The sequence below is a fragment of the Cavia porcellus genome, unplaced genomic scaffold, assembly GCF_034190915.1.
Source record: "Cavia porcellus strain 051 isolate PalLab524CR breed Dunkin Hartley unplaced genomic scaffold, mCavPor4.1 scaffold_10, whole genome shotgun sequence".
NCBI classification, from domain to species: Eukaryota; Metazoa; Chordata; class Mammalia; order Rodentia; family Caviidae; genus Cavia; species Cavia porcellus.
This window is the reverse complement of record NW_026947493.1, coordinates 32,980,742-33,000,600: the sequence shown is the minus strand read 5'-3', so window position 1 is coordinate 33,000,600 and position 19,859 is coordinate 32,980,742. Positions and strand designations below refer to the sequence as shown.

Genomic DNA, 19,859 nt, shown 5'->3' with positions numbered 1-19,859 from the left:
GGCCAGTCTAAATTATACAGTGAGACCCTGTCTCAAAAATAAATAAAGGCCAGAGATTTAGCTCAGCAGGCATAAGCGCCTGCCTGGCAAGCATGAACGCAAGGTCATGAGTTCAATCCTGGTACCAATAAATAAATAAATAAATAAGCAAGCAGAGACATTTTGCACACAGCATCCTTTGATAACTGTGTTTCATCCTTCCTGTTTTGCTATAAAAATATCATCAAAATCCTGCCAGTTAAAAGTTACTTATTCTGAAGACATACATGCTAAGCAGAATAATAACTCCAAATCTATGTCCATATTCTAATCCATGTAACCTGTGACCATGCTAGGTTAAATGGAACATGAAAATGAAATTGGATAAAGAGCTGACCTTTGGAGAGATTATCCCTGGGCACAGTGTATTCACTTTAAATGGAGAAGATGGAGAAATGAAGTTACTATAATGCTGGCTTTGAAGTTGGAGGAATAGGACTGACTACAAATTAAGGAATACAGGCAAGATTTAGAAGCTGAAAAAGGCAAGGAAGCAGGTTCTTCACTAAAACCTCTGAGCAGCACATTAATTTTAATCCATTAAGACTCATTTTGGATTTCCAACTATTAGAACTAAAATGATAAATGGTTAGCCCCTAAGTTTGTTGTTAATTTGTTACGGGAGCTATGGGAAACTAATAGAGCTAGTAACATTAACAAGACTGACTTGTGATTGTTTATGCTGCAGTAGTTGGCCAGCAACCTCTAAAATGAGCGGGTGGCCAACAACCTCCAAGATGAGCGTATTTCTCACCTCAAAGAACAGATAGATATAGCATTATTGACCTGAATTTTAAAAAGCCCTATAATTTAGTCATGGCCACAAAGGAAGAGCTGTTTTAAAAATAAAGTAATTTGTCTCCCGGATTTTTTTTTTTTTTAAACTAGGGATCAAACTCACACCTCATACTCACCAGGCAAGCACTTGAGCCATTGAGCTACATCCCCAGGCCTGTCTCCAGGTTTAAACTGTTTTGTCACTAGTAGTCTTGAAAGCCATGGTTTAATTGACATGGAATAATAAAAGTCTGTGTTTATTATTAATCACGTGTTATATGCAGTACTGTATCCAGTTCATATGTTATTTAAACTGGATGTACTATCATAGTTTTCTGATAAGAACTTACACAAGTTCACAGAATTTCTAAAGATAATCAGTGTTCAGACTTAAGTCTTCTTATGAAGACTGTCTTCTAATCATTATGTAGTGTTGAAGAACATCAGACCAGAGTACAGGAAACCCCTCTGTGGAAGGTGTGTCCATCTGCTGCCTCCTTTCCAGCAGCAGTCTTAGTAGCCTGGGGCAAAGGGTACAGACTTTGGGTTCTGGAGTACTTTCATCTTGCAGTCTTGAAAATGTGAGCCTTGTGCCCAAGGCATCACTGCCCCTCTATAGAAGACATGTATATTGCTTAGAAATACACGTTTTATGAATCTCTTACCTCACTTTATTAGCTGCTTGTACTAAGACATCTGTATTAACTGTGGCTGAAAAGAAAACTTCCTTTCTCTTGCACAAAAGTTTGTGAAGTCCTCAGGGCCCAAGTACTTATTTTTTCTGTTGTCCTTGTGGTATCACCTGTGCGTGAGGGGTCTTGAGATGACTCAACACAGCTGTCCTACCAGCTAGTAAGAAAAAGAAGACATGTGAAAGGCATGACCTGGCTTTGGCACCCTTCAGCTCTTTTTTTTTTTTTTTTTTGTACACAAGATCAAACTCAAGACCTTACTAGGCAGGCACTTATGCCAGTGAGCTAAATCCCTGGCCCCACTTAAGCTCTTTTATTGGCTGGGAACCTAGCTATAGTAGAATAGAGAATATGCTCTTCAGTAGCCAGTAAAACAATTTAGAATGTGTCATCCTGAGATAAAGAAAGAGGTGGTTGAGCAGGTTTTGTGCATCAGGGCTGGTATTTCTCACTGTTCTGGTTTAAACTATAACGTGCTTATGACTGTTTTGCAGTCATGTTGTGTTAGGGCACCCTCACCTATTAGGAAAAGAGAAAAGCCATTATGAAAGAATATGTACTATACAAATTAATTAAATTTTGTTTACATATATATATGTGTGTATACACACACACACACACACATGGACCTAGAAGTCTAAAAGAAGCTTCATAAAAATACTAATAATGTCATTAACTGGACCATAGTGACAGTTTTCACTTCTGTTTTTCTGTGTGTATGTTTAAATGGAAAAAAATAAAACTGTTATACTTGAAAAGCAGAGGTACAATCGTACCTTTGGTCATGTATCTCAGTATCCTTATCTTCCTTTTGTCTCTGATAATTCTGAAAATGTGAGGACCATGGTAGCAAAATCTGGTAGCCCAATATAGTCACTTCATTGGATTCTCATGAAGAGAGGTATCTTGGGTATGCTCCTATGCTTTCTTTGAATAGCAGATGGAATACCCTTTTTATCTCCTCAGGCTTAATGTTATAATTTACTTAAACCATAAATAGATGATATACATTTGTAAAAATTTCTTCTTTCTTTCCTGAAGAATTCATTTCAAAAGTCACTAGGCGAGGCTGAACAAGATGGGTGTCTGCATGGATGACAAGAGGTAGCAGGAAGGAAGGATTCCTGGAAATGGGGAGGGGAGCAGGTAGACAGTAGTGTTGCACCATGGCGTGTCAGAGCCTGAGCATGGTAGGGAAATGGTCATGTAGGTGGGTTTTGTGGTACAGGATTTTGGCCTAAGTAGAGAAAGAAAGAGGATGTCCGTGTTTGGAGAAGGGTGGTGGTAGTTTTCTGTTGTAGAATGTGAGAATTTGAGAGGGGTGTAAGAAGGGCATCCACACCAGAGTATGGTCTAGTTTGGAGGAGAAAGTCAGGGCCTGAATAGGTTGAGGAAATCAGGATAGGCTGGTAATAGGATGGCACAAAGAGAAAACTGAGAGCATACGAGAAACTAGTCACACATGTAAATATGTTATAGATAATGGGAGCCAGGCTTATCTTTAGCTGATAAGGAATATGCAAGTAGGGAAAGAAAACTGGATTGAGCCCTGTGTACGGAGTGAATACTGTGTTGAATTGAAATTGTTCATACTGATGTGAATTCATGGTTTCCAATATACACTGTTATAAGCATATGTATATTGACTAGCTCTGTCCATTGAGGCAGCCTGGGAACAACTCCAAGGTAAAGTAAGCACACCTTGTACTCATATCTTGGTTTTTAAATGCCATTTACCATGATAAAAGGAACCAGAGTTCCTTGAACTGATTTCAAGGCCTGAGGATAGGAAAATACAAGATGAGGATAGAATGTTGTATGGTTCCATAAAGTAATAAAGTGCTCAGAGGGTGATGGGAACATGTCAGAAGGACAAGAAAAATGGAAACTTTTAAAGAAAAAGAAAAGAGAAGCTCGAGGTCATGAATTGAATCCCTAGTATAAAGAGAGAAAGAGAGAGAGAGACAGAGACAAGAGAGAAAAGAGAAGCTGTCTGAAAAGAACTCTTACTGGCCAAACCTGGAGCAGTTTGAGCATCAGAATAATTATCAAGTAAGTTTTTAACCTCCCTGGTAAAATAGAAATCCAAGAGCCCATATCGATATAAATAAATGAATGAATTAAAGTATGATGAGAAATCAGCTGTTTGAAGGCACTTTGCTATAAAATATAAAGCAGAGATGAGTAAGTTGATCAGTATAGAAACATGGCTGAAACACTGTAATCAGCTGATTAAAGTTAACATCGTCATCATTGGGCTGGGGATTTAGCTCAGCGGCATAAACACCTGCCTGGTGAGTGAGAGGTCATGAGTTCGATCCCCGGTACCAAAAAAATTTAAAAAATAAATAAAGTTAACATCATCAATCTGGTGTGGTGTGCACATCTATAATGTAACACTCTAGGAAGATGAGGCAAGAGGATTGCAAGTGGAGCCCAACCTGAGCAACTTAACAAGACCCTATATCAAAATTTTTCAAAAGGAAACGGAATGGGGATATAGCTTAGTGTGAATGCCCTGGGTTCAACCCCCAGTGCCAGGAGAAAAAATAAGTTAACTTGCCTAGTAATGGAGCAAGGCAAAGTCATGTGCCACCTGATAGGGTACAGTGAGATAAGCATAAGCATCCCTCTTATGCTTCTGCCAAAACAGCATAATATGAGTTTAATCATCCAAAAGGCAGAAAAACTCATTGAAAGAGACTACAGAATAACTGGGCCCTAATCTTTAAAAGAGTGATGACCATGAAAATCAAGTTTAACAAAAATATTATTTCGGAATAAAAAGAACCAGAAAATGCAAATAAATGCAACATGTGGTTTTGCACTTATTTTGTTGTGAAGGACAAGTTAGGAACAGCAGGCCAGTTATGAACAGTCTAGGATTAGATGGCACTATATCAAAATTTATTTCTTGATTTGGATGGTTGAATTGTGGTCCTTGTTTGTATTGTAGGAAATAAAACATCAAGGGTGGTAGAATGTCATGTCAGAGCTTACTCAAGTGGTTTTTTAAAAAAAGCTCTTTGTGTTTCTCTTTCATACTTTATGTCAGAATAAAATTTTAAAAATTTTTTAATATACACACTAAAAGAATGGCTATTGCATATCTCTGCCAAGGTCCCAAGAAACATTAAATCCTTAATAACTATGACGTTCTTTGTATGTGATAATTTATCTCCTACATCCAGAAGGAAACTAAAAATCCAATGAGAGAATTGAAAAAATTATTTAGGAAGAGTTATTTAGATCATTCTCCAGAAGGTTTGTTTTGTGGAACTCTGATGAAAACCAAAAAGAATAATAAACATCCATGAATCCAAGACCCAAAAAATTATCTTGGGAAATGAAAAAAATTATCATTATAAGAATGTTCAGAGTTCTTCATGGTGTTTTCCTCCACTCCTAGATATAATCACTCTACTGATTTTTGTGTTTATCATTCCTATACATTTTATTTTAAAAAAAAATACTTTGGTTAAAAGTAGATACACAGTGTTTTGTACCTTTTCATTTTGGTAAACTCCATAAACAAAAAGCTTTATTTTCTCTTTTCTAACCTTAGTAATTGTTATTATGGTAGTATGAGTATAGGCACTTGATGGCACTTAGAAAATATATGATCACTAACTGGAGAAAAATTTGGTAAGTTTATAAAGAGCTGTGAAACACGTATCGGTGTTGAGCCACTTTTGAACACCATGAAAGGCGTTTTATCTTCATATATAAAAGGTAGCATTGACAAGGCTTTAGGGCTGGCACCGTAGTCCTTAGATACCTAGCATATAAAAGCCTATCACAGATGTGAGTTTAGGTTTTTAGATCACTAATATGTATTTTGAAATGGGAATATATCTGTTTTGCATTTGTTACTCTCTTGTAGTTAAAATGATGGGAGTAAGTCTTACAGCAAATTGTAATTTGGTCTATTACTTGGAATGTTGGATGTTACCACAGATAGTTTTTAAATGTAACTAGTTTTTATACACCTTGGATTAATATCATTAAAAACATTTAAATTATAACAGAAATCAGCCTGACTATTATGAAGTGGTTTCTCAGCCCATTGACTTGATGAAAATCCAACAAAAACTAAAAATGGAAGAGTATGATGATGTTAATCTGCTGACAGCTGACTTCCAGCTGCTTTTCAACAATGCAAAGGCCTATTATAAGGTAAGAAAGCATCAAATTTGAAAGATACCTGATTTGATAATTGTCCAGATTTTTTTTTTTTTTTTTTTTTTTGTCTTTTTCCTTTTTATCGGTACCAGGGATCGAACTCACGACCGCCTGCTTGCAAGGCAGGTACTTATGCCGCTGAGCTAAATCCCCAGCCCCAATTGTCCAGATTTTTAATATTTATCAATCTGGCAGGTGAGTAGTGCTTTCTGTTTGATTGGAATGGATAATTTTTTATTAGTAAAAAGGCAATATTCATGATTGTGAACTTTTTTTTTGTCTTTTTTCTTTTTGTCGGTACCAGGGATCAAACTCACGACTGCCTGCTTGCAAGGCAGGCGCTTATGCCGCTGAGCTAAATCCCCAGCCCCTATTGTGAACTTTTAAAGTGTCTGCCTAGATCTTCTGCCCATGTTTTCCTGAGTTTTCATGTTTATACTCAGTTCTGAAACATTATAAATATTTTTGATGTTATTTTTCAATTATATATGCTTTATTTATCTTCTGTTGTGTTTCTTAATTTGGAGAAGGGGTGCTAGAGGTAGAACTTAGGACCTTGTCATGCTAAATACATACTTTCCCAGTGAGCTACATTAGCAGTTCCTTTTTTACAATTTCTTTTGATAAACAGAAATTTTAAAAATTTTAAATCAAATTTATCCAGTTAAAAAAAAATTTTTATCCAGTTTTGCTGAGCATGGTGATGCACACCTGTAATCCTAGCACTTGGGAGGCTGATGCAAGAGGATCTTTGTGAGTTGAAGGCCAGCCTGGGCTACAAAATGAGTTCAAGGCCAGTCTTAACTTACCTAGTAAGACTCTGTCTCAAACAAAACAATCCACCTTTGACTTTGTGATTTTTTTTCTTTCGTGTTTTGTTTCTGAAAATCATGTTGCCCAAAGATTATAAAACTATTCTCTCATATTTTTGTAGTTTTTTTTTTTCATATATAAAACTAATGCAGCTGGCATTATTTTTTTTGTGTGTGTGTCTTTTATGAGATAGGAATCTATGTTTTTTTCAGCATAACCAACATCATCCTCTCTGCATTTATGCATAGTGTCATGTCAGTACTGTATTTTCCTTTTTATGTGTTTATAGGTCTATTTCTATTTTATTCTGTTTATAGGCCAGTTTATTTCTGGACCATACTATTATTCCTTCCTCATTTTCTTTGGTTTTATAATTCTTTGGTTGAATTAATCATACCTGACCCTTGGTTTTTTCTTAACCATTTTATAATTAGTGTGTTAAATCAACAAGTACAAAAAAATTGTTGAGTATGTTTAAATACTACATTGTTTCTCTGGTGTGAGAAATCGAAAGTATAAGTAAGGACCAAAATGTGTAACAGATATTGGGAAATGAGAAGAAAATGCTCAAATGAGAAGGGGAACAAGGGAGGGGGATGGGTGAAAGGAAAGAAAGCACAAGAAAAAAGAGAAAAAAAGGGAAACAAAGCTTTCATAAATAAGCAAGGGAAGAAGGGTTGAAGGGAGGGAAATGAGAAAAAAAGGAAGCAAGACATACCATGTACAGATACATACTCCCCATGGTGAATGTTATTATGTCTATCTAAAATGTACCAATAAAATTTTTTAAAATTGACCACATTTTTATGAAATTGGATTGACTCCTTTGATCATATCGGGGATAACTGACATAATAGTTATTACTACTATTATTATTACTATTTGTTTTCTTGAGACAGTGTCTCACTATATAGTTCAGGCTGGCATTAAATTCACTGTATACCCCAGACTGTCTTCAAACTTGTGGCCATCCTGCATTAGCTTCAAATGCTGGGATTACAGATGTGTGCCATCCCACCTGGCACCTGGCTTTGAATGCGTTTTTGTGAATGTTAGATTTCTTTGTCTTTTTTTCCCCTTCTTGGCAATACTAGGAATTGAACATAGCACCTTGCGCTGGGCTATATCCTTAGTCCTTTTTCTTTTTTTTAAGTTTTGAGACATGCACTGTGTTGCCTAGACTAAGCTCAAACCTGTGATTTTCGTGCCTTAGCCACCTAAAGTGCTTGGATTATAGGCATCATAGTCATGCCTAGCTTAGATTTCTTTTTAAGACTGTATGTATGATTTTGAAGGAGCTATAATTCACAATCCTCTTAAAATGTAGAATTGAGGGATTTTTAGTTATTCAGATGTTGTACAGTGATTACCACTAGCTAGCTAATTCCAGCATATTTTCATCTCCAAAGAAAACTTTGTAGCAGGCACTTTTCTTTACCCCTTTTCCCAGCTTCTGGAAACTATACTGCTTTAAGTGGATCTCCTTGTCCAGTTATAATTTTTTACTACCTTCTTTCACTGAGCATAATCTCTTCAAGGATCATTCATAGTGTAATGTGTATCAGTATTTCATTTCTTTTGTGACACAATGTGTTTCATTGTATGAGTATACCACATTTTGTTTATTTCCTAGTTGATGGGCATTTGGTTTCAATATCTTGGCTATGATGAATAATGCTACTATGAATTTTTTGAATATGAGAATTTATTGGACACAAAGCTCTGTGTGTTTATTAGATCACATGATCTGCTTGTTAATTGTGGTGCCAAAATCTTTTAAGTCTAGATTTCCTGCCTGAAATATCCACTTACTAAACATTTTAAAATCTCTGTCATATATGTATCCCGTAAATAGCATATGTGTGACTTTTTTTTATTTTTTGGTACCAGGCATTGAACTCAGGACCTTGTACTTGTAAGGTAGGCACTGTGCCACTGAGCTATATTCTGGCCCCATATGTATGAATTTATATTTGTGTAATTGTTTATCTTTTTTTTTTTTTCTAGTACCAGGAATTGAACTCAGGACCACACGCTTGCAGGGCAGGCACTTATGCCCCTGAGCTACATCCCCGGTCCAATTGAGTGTCATTTTTTTTTTTTTTTTTTGGATCAAACTCACGACTGCACACTTGCAAGGCAGGCGCTTATGCCACTGAGCTAAATCCCCAGCCCCAATTGATTATCTTTTAAAGCTAGAACATTTCAGTTTTTTACAGTTTTAGTAATTATTATGTTTGGATGTATAGCTACCGACTAAAGGTGTTTTATTTATTTCAGTTCTTAAAAATGTGTTTATATCTTGGTATTAAGCATTGAACCCAGGACCTTCACATTGAACTATATCCCCTGCCCTTTTTTTATTTTTTATTTTTTATTTTGAGACAAAGTTTTGCTGAGTTACTTAATTGCCCAGCCTAGGCTCAAAATTATGATCCTCCTGTCTCAGCCTGTCAGAGTAGTAGGGTTACAGACATGCACCACCACTCCTGCTTTTAAATGTTTTGTTTGCATGAAGGTCTCACTAAGTTGCCCAGCTGGGATTGAACTGCAGCCCTCCTATTACAACTTGCTATCAGGTGCCACCATGCTTGGCATAAGTACTTTTTACTTACAAATTTACTGGGTTTTTTTCTTCATTCCTTTTTGCTATTAGTCATCTGTTAGTATCACTGCAGTAGCTTTAAAGATCTTTTCTTTCTATCTTTATAATGTCTTTTTGTCTTTGCTATTCTACTAATGTGTTTGTCTAGTTTCACTGTCATTTTTGCTAGCTTTTTCTGGTGATTCTTTGATTCTTATATGTCTCAAAGTTTTTGACTATGGGCTCATATTTTTTGGATTTATCTTCAATTTGTTGTTTATATCAGCTACCTGGCCTGCCTTTGCAGACTAGGTTCCAATGAAGAACTCTTAGAGACTCATTTTACGACTCTTTACTGCTTGCAGTGCTTTGGTTTCAGATAATTGAAGGTTGATGTGGGCAGTCTTCTTTGCTCTTTGGCAGCACAGGAACTGATTTGAGGTCCCACTTACTGTGCAACTGTGATTTTGGAATTCCAGCTTCTGTAGACTCTAGCCTTTGTCTTCCATCCTTATAGTCCAGGATGCCTTCAAACACTAAAAGATGGTTTGTCTTATCTTACAAATGCCCTTAAGATGAACTTTGTTTTCTGAGTTCTTAATTTTCCTGGGTTCTCACTTTTGGATGTTTGTTCATTTGGTTTTTTGTTTTGTTTTTTGGGGGTTTTTTTGTACTAGGGATCAAACTCACGACTATACACTTGCAAAGCAGGCACTTGTGCCGCTGAGCTAAATCCCCAGCCTGTACATTTGTTTTTGAGACAAGGTCTAGCTATATAATGCAGGCTGGCCTTGAGCTTGGTTATGTAATGCAAGCTCATGTTGAACTCGGCGATTCTCCTGCCTCAGCCTCCCAAGTGCTGGGATTATAGGCATGTACCACTACACCCACCTGGGTTCTCACTTTTATTTCTAGTTCATGAATGCATTTTAAAACATTTTTTTTAAATTCAGCATGGTTTGTTACTAAGAAATTTCATGCATATTACCCTTCATGTCCAGAAATCTGAAGGTATTAAATGTCTTAAAAGTAGAATATCAGGGCTGGGGATTTAGCTCAGTGGCTTAAGCACTACCCTGGTAAGCACAAAGTTGGGAGTTTGATCCCTGGTACTAAAAAAAAAAAAAAAAAAAAGAAGAAGAATATCAGGACATCATTAACTTCCTTTACGGGAGGTCTTGTCCTATTATTTGACTTTCTTAATGTATGAGTAATACGTAGATTTAATTTAGTAGCTCATTTATCTTCTGCCCAAGTGTTTTTGTAAGAGGATAGGGCATAAGTAAATAATGTGATTTCATAATGTCTTTAAAATATGTGCTTGGTATCTCAGAAGAGGATTTGAAACCCCTATATCTTCTAACTATATAGAGTGTAAACTTTGTAATAGATTTTTCATAGTTGTGCCTTAGAATTCTGGTCTCTGCTGGAGCCATTGAGCCATGCATAGTGGCACATACTTGTAGAACCAGTACTCATTGAGGCTTGGGCAGGAGGATTACAAGTTCAAGGCGGGGCTGGGCAACCTAGTGACTTAGGGAGACCCTGCCTTAAAATAAAAGACAAAGAATTAAGAAAAAAACCTGAAATGTAGCTTAATTTCCAATACTAGAAAAAAAAATTTTAAATAGCAGTTGATTCACAATAAAAATATGAAATTGAGGGTTTTAATTTTCTTTTTGCCAATGTATAGCCAGATTCACCTGAATATAAAGCTGCTTGTAAGCTCTGGGATTTGTATCTTCGAACAAGAAATGAGTTTGTTCAGAAAGGAGAAGCAGACGATGAAGATGATGATGAAGATGGACAAGACAATCAAGGCACAGTGACTGAAGGAGTAAGTGTGCAGCTGGAACTAGTCATTGATGGACTATGGGAAGGTAGACAGTGTCCTACCTGTGATTACTTCTGGTCTATTGTGTGAAGCTGGGTTTCCTGTGCTGTTGTAATGGTAACTAGAAACGTAGATGGACATTCAGCCAGAATGCCCCACTCCACTTTCAAGTGACCCTGGACAGTGTGTCATGCAGTTATTGTTCATCCACTTCTAGGGTCTCGACTTTTGCCTTACATGTAGGTAATGGTAAGTATTTGTGAAGCAAAACACATTTGGAAAGAGAAAGAAAATAAGAATCACACTCTTTTCTGCCTCTAAATTGTGAAAATCACAATGTAGCATTCTACATTCTTTTGTAAGTTACCTAAACAGGCCTTTTGTTGGAACTCTGTAACACAGAAAAAAATAATGTTGGATGAATTCATCAAAACTACTTCTTGGAGTTTCAGAATACAGCTGCTAAACTGCACCTGATAGTGGATACTTATAATTCTAGCTACTTGGGAGGCTAAGGCAGGAGATTACAAATTTGAGGTCAGCCTGGGCAATTTAGTGAGACTTTGTCTCAAAAAAAGATAGGGTAGGGATGTCCGCTTATATTTCTGTGACAGAACACTTACTTAGTATGGGGGGCCTGGGTTTAATCTCCAGGATCCCTAAAAATGATGTTTGCCAGGTTCTTTGTCAGCTTATTTGGAGAAATTAAATGGTTAGAACTTGGTAGAAGGCAATTATTAAAAGGTCCTTGACATTTTAATCTCTTTTGAATACAGGAGAAGCAATTTAACTCATGCTTTCTTGGACAGAACATTGCCTGCTGAGGCCCAGCTATACTTTAGGTATTCAGAGCCCTAGTCAAAATAAAAATGAGCTGGGCCTGAAGTCTGAGCACTCAGGAGGCCAAGGCAGAATTGCCACAAGTTCAAGGCCAGCCTAGGTAGGCTACACAGTGAGTTCAAGGTCAGCCTGAACTACATTATAAAAGCCTGTCTACGTTTAGGATTTAACTATATATTTTTTTGTATTTTATTTACATAATTCATAAGAAATTAGGAGGGTCTTGTATATTTGTATTTATATCTCCCAAGCTTCTTTCTTGCCTTAAGGTATTTGTGAAAGGGAAAGAAGTTTTTTGTTTGTTTTTTTATTTATTTATTTTTGAGACAGTGTTTCACTTTGTGGTTAGGCTGGTCTTGAACTCATTATATAGTCCAGGCTGGCCTCCAGTTCATGGAGATATTCTTACCTCAACCTCCCAAGTGCTAGGATTAGGCATGCACCACTTTGCCCAGTAAGAAAATCTGTTCTAATATTGAACAAATCTCGTATTCCTGAATAAATTCAGCTGTGTCATATGTTTTATTTTTTGAGGTTTTTGTTTTCATTTTTTTGAGAAAGTGTCTTACTGTGTAGTTCAGGCTGGCTTTAAAACTCAGTACATAGCCCAGGCTGGCCTCAAACTCAAGGTGACTCCCAGGTTCTGGGATATAGCCATGTGTTTCCACACCTGCAAGGGGAAGTTTTTAGATTGCTCATTTTTAAATCAAGAGTAATTTCCTCAAAAGTTTTTCCAGTTGAAATAGAATGTGTGTATTCATATGCCTCTTCCACTTGTCACCTGGAAAATGTTTCAAAATTAGCTCTTTGGAGAAGGAAAGGAGTCTTGGCTGTAGAACATAATTCCTTTTTTGATGCTAACTCTGTGATATGCTGTGTTTTAACCAGAAAATAAATGATTTAAGACATAGCAATTTCAGTTTTATTTCATCAGTATCCTGTTGGATGTTTGAACTAATGTATTTAGAACTCTTCCCAAATTACGTGCCTTGCCAGGCATTGTGGCACACACCTGTAATCCCAGAAGGCTGAAGCATCAGGGGAGGAGGTTTGGTTAGGAGGTGCTCACCCTGGATCTCTCCAGGGCAGAGCTGGCAGCAGGGCTCATCTCCTCTGAGAAGTGGACCCATCATCTGCTGGGGGACAGGTTCCTAAGGGACCGAAGCTGGCACCGGTCCACAGCTGCGGTCAGGGCTTCTACAATGAATCAGCACCTGTGCCTGGCTCAGACATGTACACAGTGCAGAATAAAGGGTCCTGGCTGAGCCTGTTTTCATTGGGGAGTGGCAGGAAGTTAAAAGAAAGTGGAACTAGAGGGGAGTCAGAGAAAGCAGGGAGGAGTAAAGACAGAAGGATTGGAGTGTATTAGTCCACGTACCAACTCCACACACCAAAAACATTCACTTTGTGTTACAAACAAGGGCCACTAAACAATGAAAATAAACACACACACACAGAAAAAAGAAGGCTAAGGCAGGCGGATTACCATGAGTTCAAGGCCAGCTTGCATTCCATAGCAAGACCCTGTCTCAAAAAAAAAAATTACATGTCTTGCATATTAAATATTTACTGAATGTTGAGACATTGTGTTAACTTGAAGAGATGTTAATGCCCTCTTGGCAGAGTTAATTATATTAGACCTTTAAATTGAGGTTGCACTAAATAAAGAACTTGTGTTGGATTAGCACAAAAATTTTAGTGCTTTTATTGCTTAAAACATAAATTAACAATCTTTTTTTTTTTTTTTTTTTTTTTGCCCAAAACATGATTTCGACTCAAAGTACTATAATACTTCATCTTAACTTGCTTCAAACTTGAACTTTTCCTGGCTAAGTACTCTTTAGGACATACAGTTTATTGTATTGAAACAGTGACTCCAAGTATAGGCTAGTCAGTCTTAAAAGCAAAAATGGTATGTATCAATTTATTCTGTTTTGATGTATCATGAATTCAGTTTTTAGTCCAGACAGAGCATACCAAGGTTGATAATGTGTAGTCCTAACTCTATACATGTAGTCATCATCCTGCCAGATACTATGACTTCATTAGATGTGAACAGCAGGTGTTGAAACAGCCATTTTTTAAACTTAGTTGCTCAGACTCTAAAAATGTATGTGTTTTTATCATTTTTACACACATGGTGCTTGAACTTTGATTTTGTAGTATTTACTGTAAGTAGAGTTCAGTAAAGGACTTGATCCAAGGGATTTATAGAAATAATATAAGGTGCTTAATTAGTTTGATGTAGGTCATTCTAGGGCATACAATCCCCCCACTAGTATCAGCATTTCTTTGATTATCTTTTTCTTTTTTCTTAATTTTTTTTATTTTTACTGTACTGGGGATTGAACCAGTTGCTGACTTTTGTTTTCTATCACAAAGTATGATTTTCTTATCCCTCACCCCCTAGTCTTCTCCAGGTTACCTGAAGGAGATACTAGAGCAGCTACTGGAAGCCATAGTTGTAGCCACAAATCCATCAGGACATCTTATTAGTGAACTTTTTCAGAAACTGCCTTCTAAAGTGGTAAGTGATGTGATTAAAGACAGATGAATTTAGATGTTTGATTTCTTTTTAAATACTTCAAAAATTTTATTAGTAGCTGGCAGGGGCCCATGCCTGTATCTCAGCTATGTGGGAGGCTGAGGCAGGAGGATTACAAATTTGAAGCCAGCCTGGACAACTCAAGATAAAATGGGCTGGGATTGTAACTCAGTCAAAGAGACCCTTTTCCTAGCATGTGTAAACTCATGAGTTCAGTTCATAGTATTAAAAAATGATGAATAAAGTAAGGTTCAGGCAGTCATGGGCCGCTGGGAAGAAAAATAAGCCAACCCTTCCTGTGAGCTGGCCAGTTTGCAGGCTATTTGATGAGAACCGAGCAGCAACCGGCTGATCCGGAGAAACACAGGCTGGTATGATAGTTACTGAGGTAGAAAAAACCACTTAATGCTTGTAGTATTTAGTATTTAATTGACTTTGCAGGCCTAAGCATCTGTTTGGAGGATAACAATATGGAATATAGCAACTATGGGGAATTTCCTTCTAAAGGTGGTAGCCATTGTTAATTCCCTATTATCTTGTTTTAAAGTTCTGTATCATTTTCATTGTTTTGGTTGGCTTGGTTTTATTCTGTTTTTTTTTTTTTTCTTTGATTTTATTATATCTGGTGGCATGGGCAGCTATTATGAAAATAACTAGATATTATGGTAGCCATTGTTGATTTCCTATTATCTTGTTTTGAAGTCCTGTTACCACTTTCATTGTTTTCTTTTAATGGGTTTTATTTTGTTTATTTTTTTAAAATAAAAAAATAAATAAGGCTCAAAGGAAGATATTGGAGGTTCCCAAATACCTACCTCATGGTCTCAAAAGCAAGCACAAAGGATATGGTCTTATCATTTTACTTGACCAAAAGGTTATTATTTTATTATTGTGGTAAAATGTACATAAAACTTACTGTTTTAGTCATTTTAAATGTATAGTTCTGTGGCATTAAATACATTTACACTGTCATGTAACCAATCACCATTGTCCCATCTCTAGATCTTTTCATCTGTCAAAAGTGAAACTCAGAGGCTGGGGATTTAGCTCAGTGGCATAAGCACCTGCCTTGCAAGCTTGCAGTTGTGAGTTCTATCCCCAGTACCAAAAAAAAAAAAACCTAAAAACTGAAACTCCATTATTTATTAAATACCAATTCTATTTCTGGCCTCTTAAGTCCTTGGCAACCACTGGTATACTTTCTGTCTCTAAGATTATGGTTACTTGATCTAAGAGATGCCATACTGTATTTGTCCTGTTACTGCCTTATTTCACTCTGCATATGTATGTCTTCAGAGTTTATCTATATTGTAACCTGTGTTAGGCACAGATAATATTCCTTTGTAACAATGCACATTTTGCTTCTCCATTTGTCTGTCAATGAACATTTGAGCTTCTTTATAGTTAGCTATTATGAGTAATGCTACTATAAATATGGTCTGCATATGGTGTATCTCTTTAAGACCTTGCCTTCACTTCTTTGGAGTCTATACCCAATGTGGAATTGTTGCATCATATGATAATTCTATGTTTAAATTTTTGAGGAGTCACCATGCTATTTTCTTCCTGTTTTAAACATTAAAATCATATATTGGGTATAATCATTATGGCTTTCTAATCAGATCTATACCTAAGATAACAGAAGTCATATACTTTATTTTCAATATCATAACTGTCCTGCCTGTGATCAAGACCACCTTTAAGTAACTAGTTTTTTTAGTGAGTGATGGGAAAAACTTTGTTACTCAACAATCAACAAATACTTCCAGTGACATGCTGAGTTTCAACTACGTGGCAGGGATATAAAAGTAAATATGGCATGGTTTGTGTCCCTAAGAAATTCAGGGAGTAGAGAGCATGGTAGGTACAGAAGCAAATGATCACAGTAGATGTGTTATAGTAGAATACCTCTCAAAGTATACCTTTACCTAGAGATTTAAGAGTGAGTGGGCCATGGAAATTCTGAAGTTTCAGAAGCTGTGCTATGAGTCAGATCTATAGCTTTGTTAATTGTCTCTTGGCTATGAAGTCATAAGTGCATTGGTACTTTATGTCTCACTTGGACAGAAAACCTCCTCTTTTTTTTTACAGCATAAGAGTACCTAATTTCTTTTTTCTCTGTTACCAGGAATTCACAGAGAATAAGACAGCTTATTTCTCTTCTGCTCATCCATTTTTTTTTAAGAGAAAAAAAATAAAATTTCAAGACAGGATAACTGGAGAGTAACAATGGTTAATTGTTAAATTGTGTATTGCTATCTTTAAATTACTCAGAGTACAGGATATCGGCATTTAATTGTCCAAACAATCTTAGCACAAATCTTTCTTTACAGTGAATTAAGAGAAAGTAGTATAACTGTTTTAACTATCTTACATATATTTTTTGTTTGGTTTTGCTTTTGCCTTCTTCGTTTTCTCCATTTCCCCATTCAATTTCTTTTTCCTTTGGAAGTTTCTTTCAATTTTACAATATCTGCTGTGCATTTTGGATCTTATTTACTCTTTTTCACATCAGGCAAACAATTCAGTGTTTATACATGTGCATCTGGTTTATTTCAGTAATGAGTGTGGTCTCAATTTGCATACATTTACCTACAAAAGTCTCCTGTTTATACTTTATGGCTAAGCAGTACTCTTTTGTATAAAAGGACCACATCTTTTTCTATCCAGTCCCTATTTAATGGGCATTTGGGTTGTTTCCAAGATCTAGCTATTACAAATAGTGCTGCTGTAAACATGGATGCACATACATTATATTAATTGCTGTGGTATGATGTTTTTAATTCTTCTGGGATGATATCCAGAAGGGACGTGGCTGGGCCAAATGGGACCTCCAATCCAGTTGTTTGAGGGCTTTCCACACTGATTTCCACAGTGGTCACAGCAGTTTGCAGTCCCACCAACAGTGGAGAAGGGTTCCTTTTCCCCTCTCAGCCCCCCTCCCCCCACGGTTTGGTTATTGCTTGATTTCTTGATAATAGCCTTTCTTTCCAGGGTGAGATAGAATCTCAGTGTTGTTTTAAGTTGCATCTCTTGAATGACCAGTGATGTTGAACATTTTTTCATATATTTATTTGCTGTTTGTGTTTGTTTCATTTGAGAAGTTTGTATTCATCGCAGATGTCCATTTTTGGATTGTCACCCTGTTTTTTGACCAATGTTTCCTTTAAAAATAAATTGTTTAGGTGCTTATTTTAATCATTGAAGAAACAGCCCCGATATCTATTGACAAATGAATGAATAAATTATATATATAAATAAAAAAATTTTAAAAAAATTTTAATACATACTACAGTATGAATAAATCCTGGACATAATGCTAAGGGAAATAAGCCAGTCAAGAAAAGATAGATTATATAAATATGAGGTACCTAGAATGTAGTCATATATCACCAAGGTACATCAAGCATGGTGGCAAAGGCCTATAATCCCAGCACTGAGGAGACTGAGGCAGGAGGATTGCCTTGAGTTTAAGGCCAGCCTACGTAGTGAGGTCAAGGTCAACCAGCAAGACCTGCCTGACTCAAAAAACAACAACAACAAAAAGTCAGAAACAGAAGGTAGAATTGCAATTGCCAACTGACAGAGGAAAAGCCTAATTTGACTTTCCTTGAACTTCTTGCACATGAGTGGGGCAACAGGGAGGGTGCTGCCAAATTTTGACTTTTTTTTTTTTTTTCGTGGTACCGAGGATCGAAACTTTTGACTTTTTGTTCAACTTCATTTGTTTTTCCAAAAACAAAGCTTGTAGTAGAGCCTGGCCATAATGAATGACTGTAGGCACTGTGAAAACCTCAAGGACATCGGCGAACATGTACAAATTCTTGGGGTTGACTAGTATTTGATAAAGTAAAAATTGCTTATAATTTTTGCTTCATTTTTCCCTCTGATTTCACTTAAAACTTTTTATTTTGGAAAAATTGAGTAAAACATTAAGTTGAAACAGTAAGTTAAACATGAAAATAACATTTTACAATCTTTGCTATGGATAGTTCCTTATAAATGCTTCAATGAAATATATTATTTAGATTACAGAAGAAGAAAGGCTTGTTACAGGTCCATCACGAACTTATGCTTTATTTCCAGGAATAAAGATCTTGGGCTCTTCAAAACTACCTGAATCTGTGAACTCAAAATTTTTAAAACCTTAAATTGTAGTTTGTTAGTTACATAATGATAACTAGCAAAAACTAAATGTAAACTTTAACCTGCTGCTGTTGCATATTTCATGAAACTTCTTAAAATTAAGCATTATTTTTGCTTTAAATATAATTGTCATACAGCTATGTGTTTTAGTTGTGAATCTCACAAAGCTACTTAATTTATTGGTCAAAGAACAGATTGTCATTGTGCTTTTGTCTTCTCATTGGCTGATTGCACTCACTGAGCATACCTGGGTTTTTGTCTTCCAGCAATATCCAGACTATTATGCAATAATTAAGGAGCCTATAGATCTCAAGACCATTGCCCAGAGGATACAGGTATGAAGATGACCATATATTATCATATGTGGTTTAGAGTAGTTAGCTCATAGACTTTTTTGGGGGGGATGGAGACTCTTTTTTTTTTTTTTTTTTAATTAAGGAGAAAAAGAAAAGCAGAAATAGGGTACAAGTTATACAGAATTTCAGAAAAAATAAACAATAGGAAATCACTAGTTAATAGATTACATATTGTTATCTTAGAAATAGTTGTTCAAGTTATAAAATTAAAGCATATAAAGTGGACTTTCAAACAGACTGGAAACAGTTTTGTTCAATGATCCAACAAAACTCAGTAATATGGTTATTTATCTTATACACTTAAATATATATGCGGTTATATTCTTTAGAGCACTTTCTTTTCCTTTCTTTTGTACAATGACAATTACACATTTTGGGTTTTATTGCTCCCAGTTCTTATACTTTTTTTTGAAGAGAGTAAAACCAAATGTGACATAACAGAACAGAGTCAGTCAAATCAAAAGGATGAACATAATAGATAATATAAAAAAAAAATACTAGGTGATCAACAATGGTTACCATACTGCCTGTTGCTATCTTAAAAAGAATTGCCTATATCATTAGTTATAATAAAATTGAACAAAACAATAAAGAATAAAACCAAAACATTGGAGATATTACAGGGCTTTAAAAGAAGATAATAGTCAACCGGAATGGGTGTCATAATGAATCTTATTGTCTTTACAGTTGTTGCCTATATTTTTGAACTTGGTACTATCAAGGAAAGCAGAATAGAGGAAAATTAGTCAAAGCAAGATGGTGAGGGCTATACAGGGTTTCAGATCAAGTTAATAGGAAATCAAAGTGGGTTACTATAATAATATATCCTGCTTTTTAAAAATTTTTCCCTTTATTAAAAAGAAAATAAATTTAAAAAGGAGACTGAGATAAAAGAGGGCATAACAACAAAACAGCGCAGGTCAAAGCATAACCATTTAAGCAAAATAGTGTTTCACCACAAGACATCCCGACATAAAAGTAGTTACCATAATGTCTCTTTCCTTGAAGTCTTTGAGTATAACTTTGTATACTGTAGCACCAAACATATCAA

The 19,859-nt window shown here is 36.0% G+C and overlaps 1 protein-coding gene across 37 annotated transcripts in view; it reads left to right on the top strand.

Moving 5' to 3' along the window:
* The window catches only part of Pbrm1 (polybromo 1), a 132,674-nt gene that overhangs the window by 11,083 nt on the left and 101,732 nt on the right, over positions 1-19,859 (top strand). For all 37 annotated transcript variants that reach the window (XM_063257221.1, XM_013143857.3, XM_063257234.1 and 34 more), the window contains 4 exons: positions 5,537-5,684; positions 10,781-10,924; positions 14,172-14,288; positions 18,719-18,787. In XM_063257221.1, the coding sequence (XP_063113291.1) occupies positions 5,537-5,684; positions 10,781-10,924; positions 14,172-14,288; positions 18,719-18,787 (478 nt within the window). The remainder of the gene's footprint in view (positions 1-5,536; positions 5,685-10,780; positions 10,925-14,171; positions 14,289-18,718; positions 18,788-19,859) is intronic.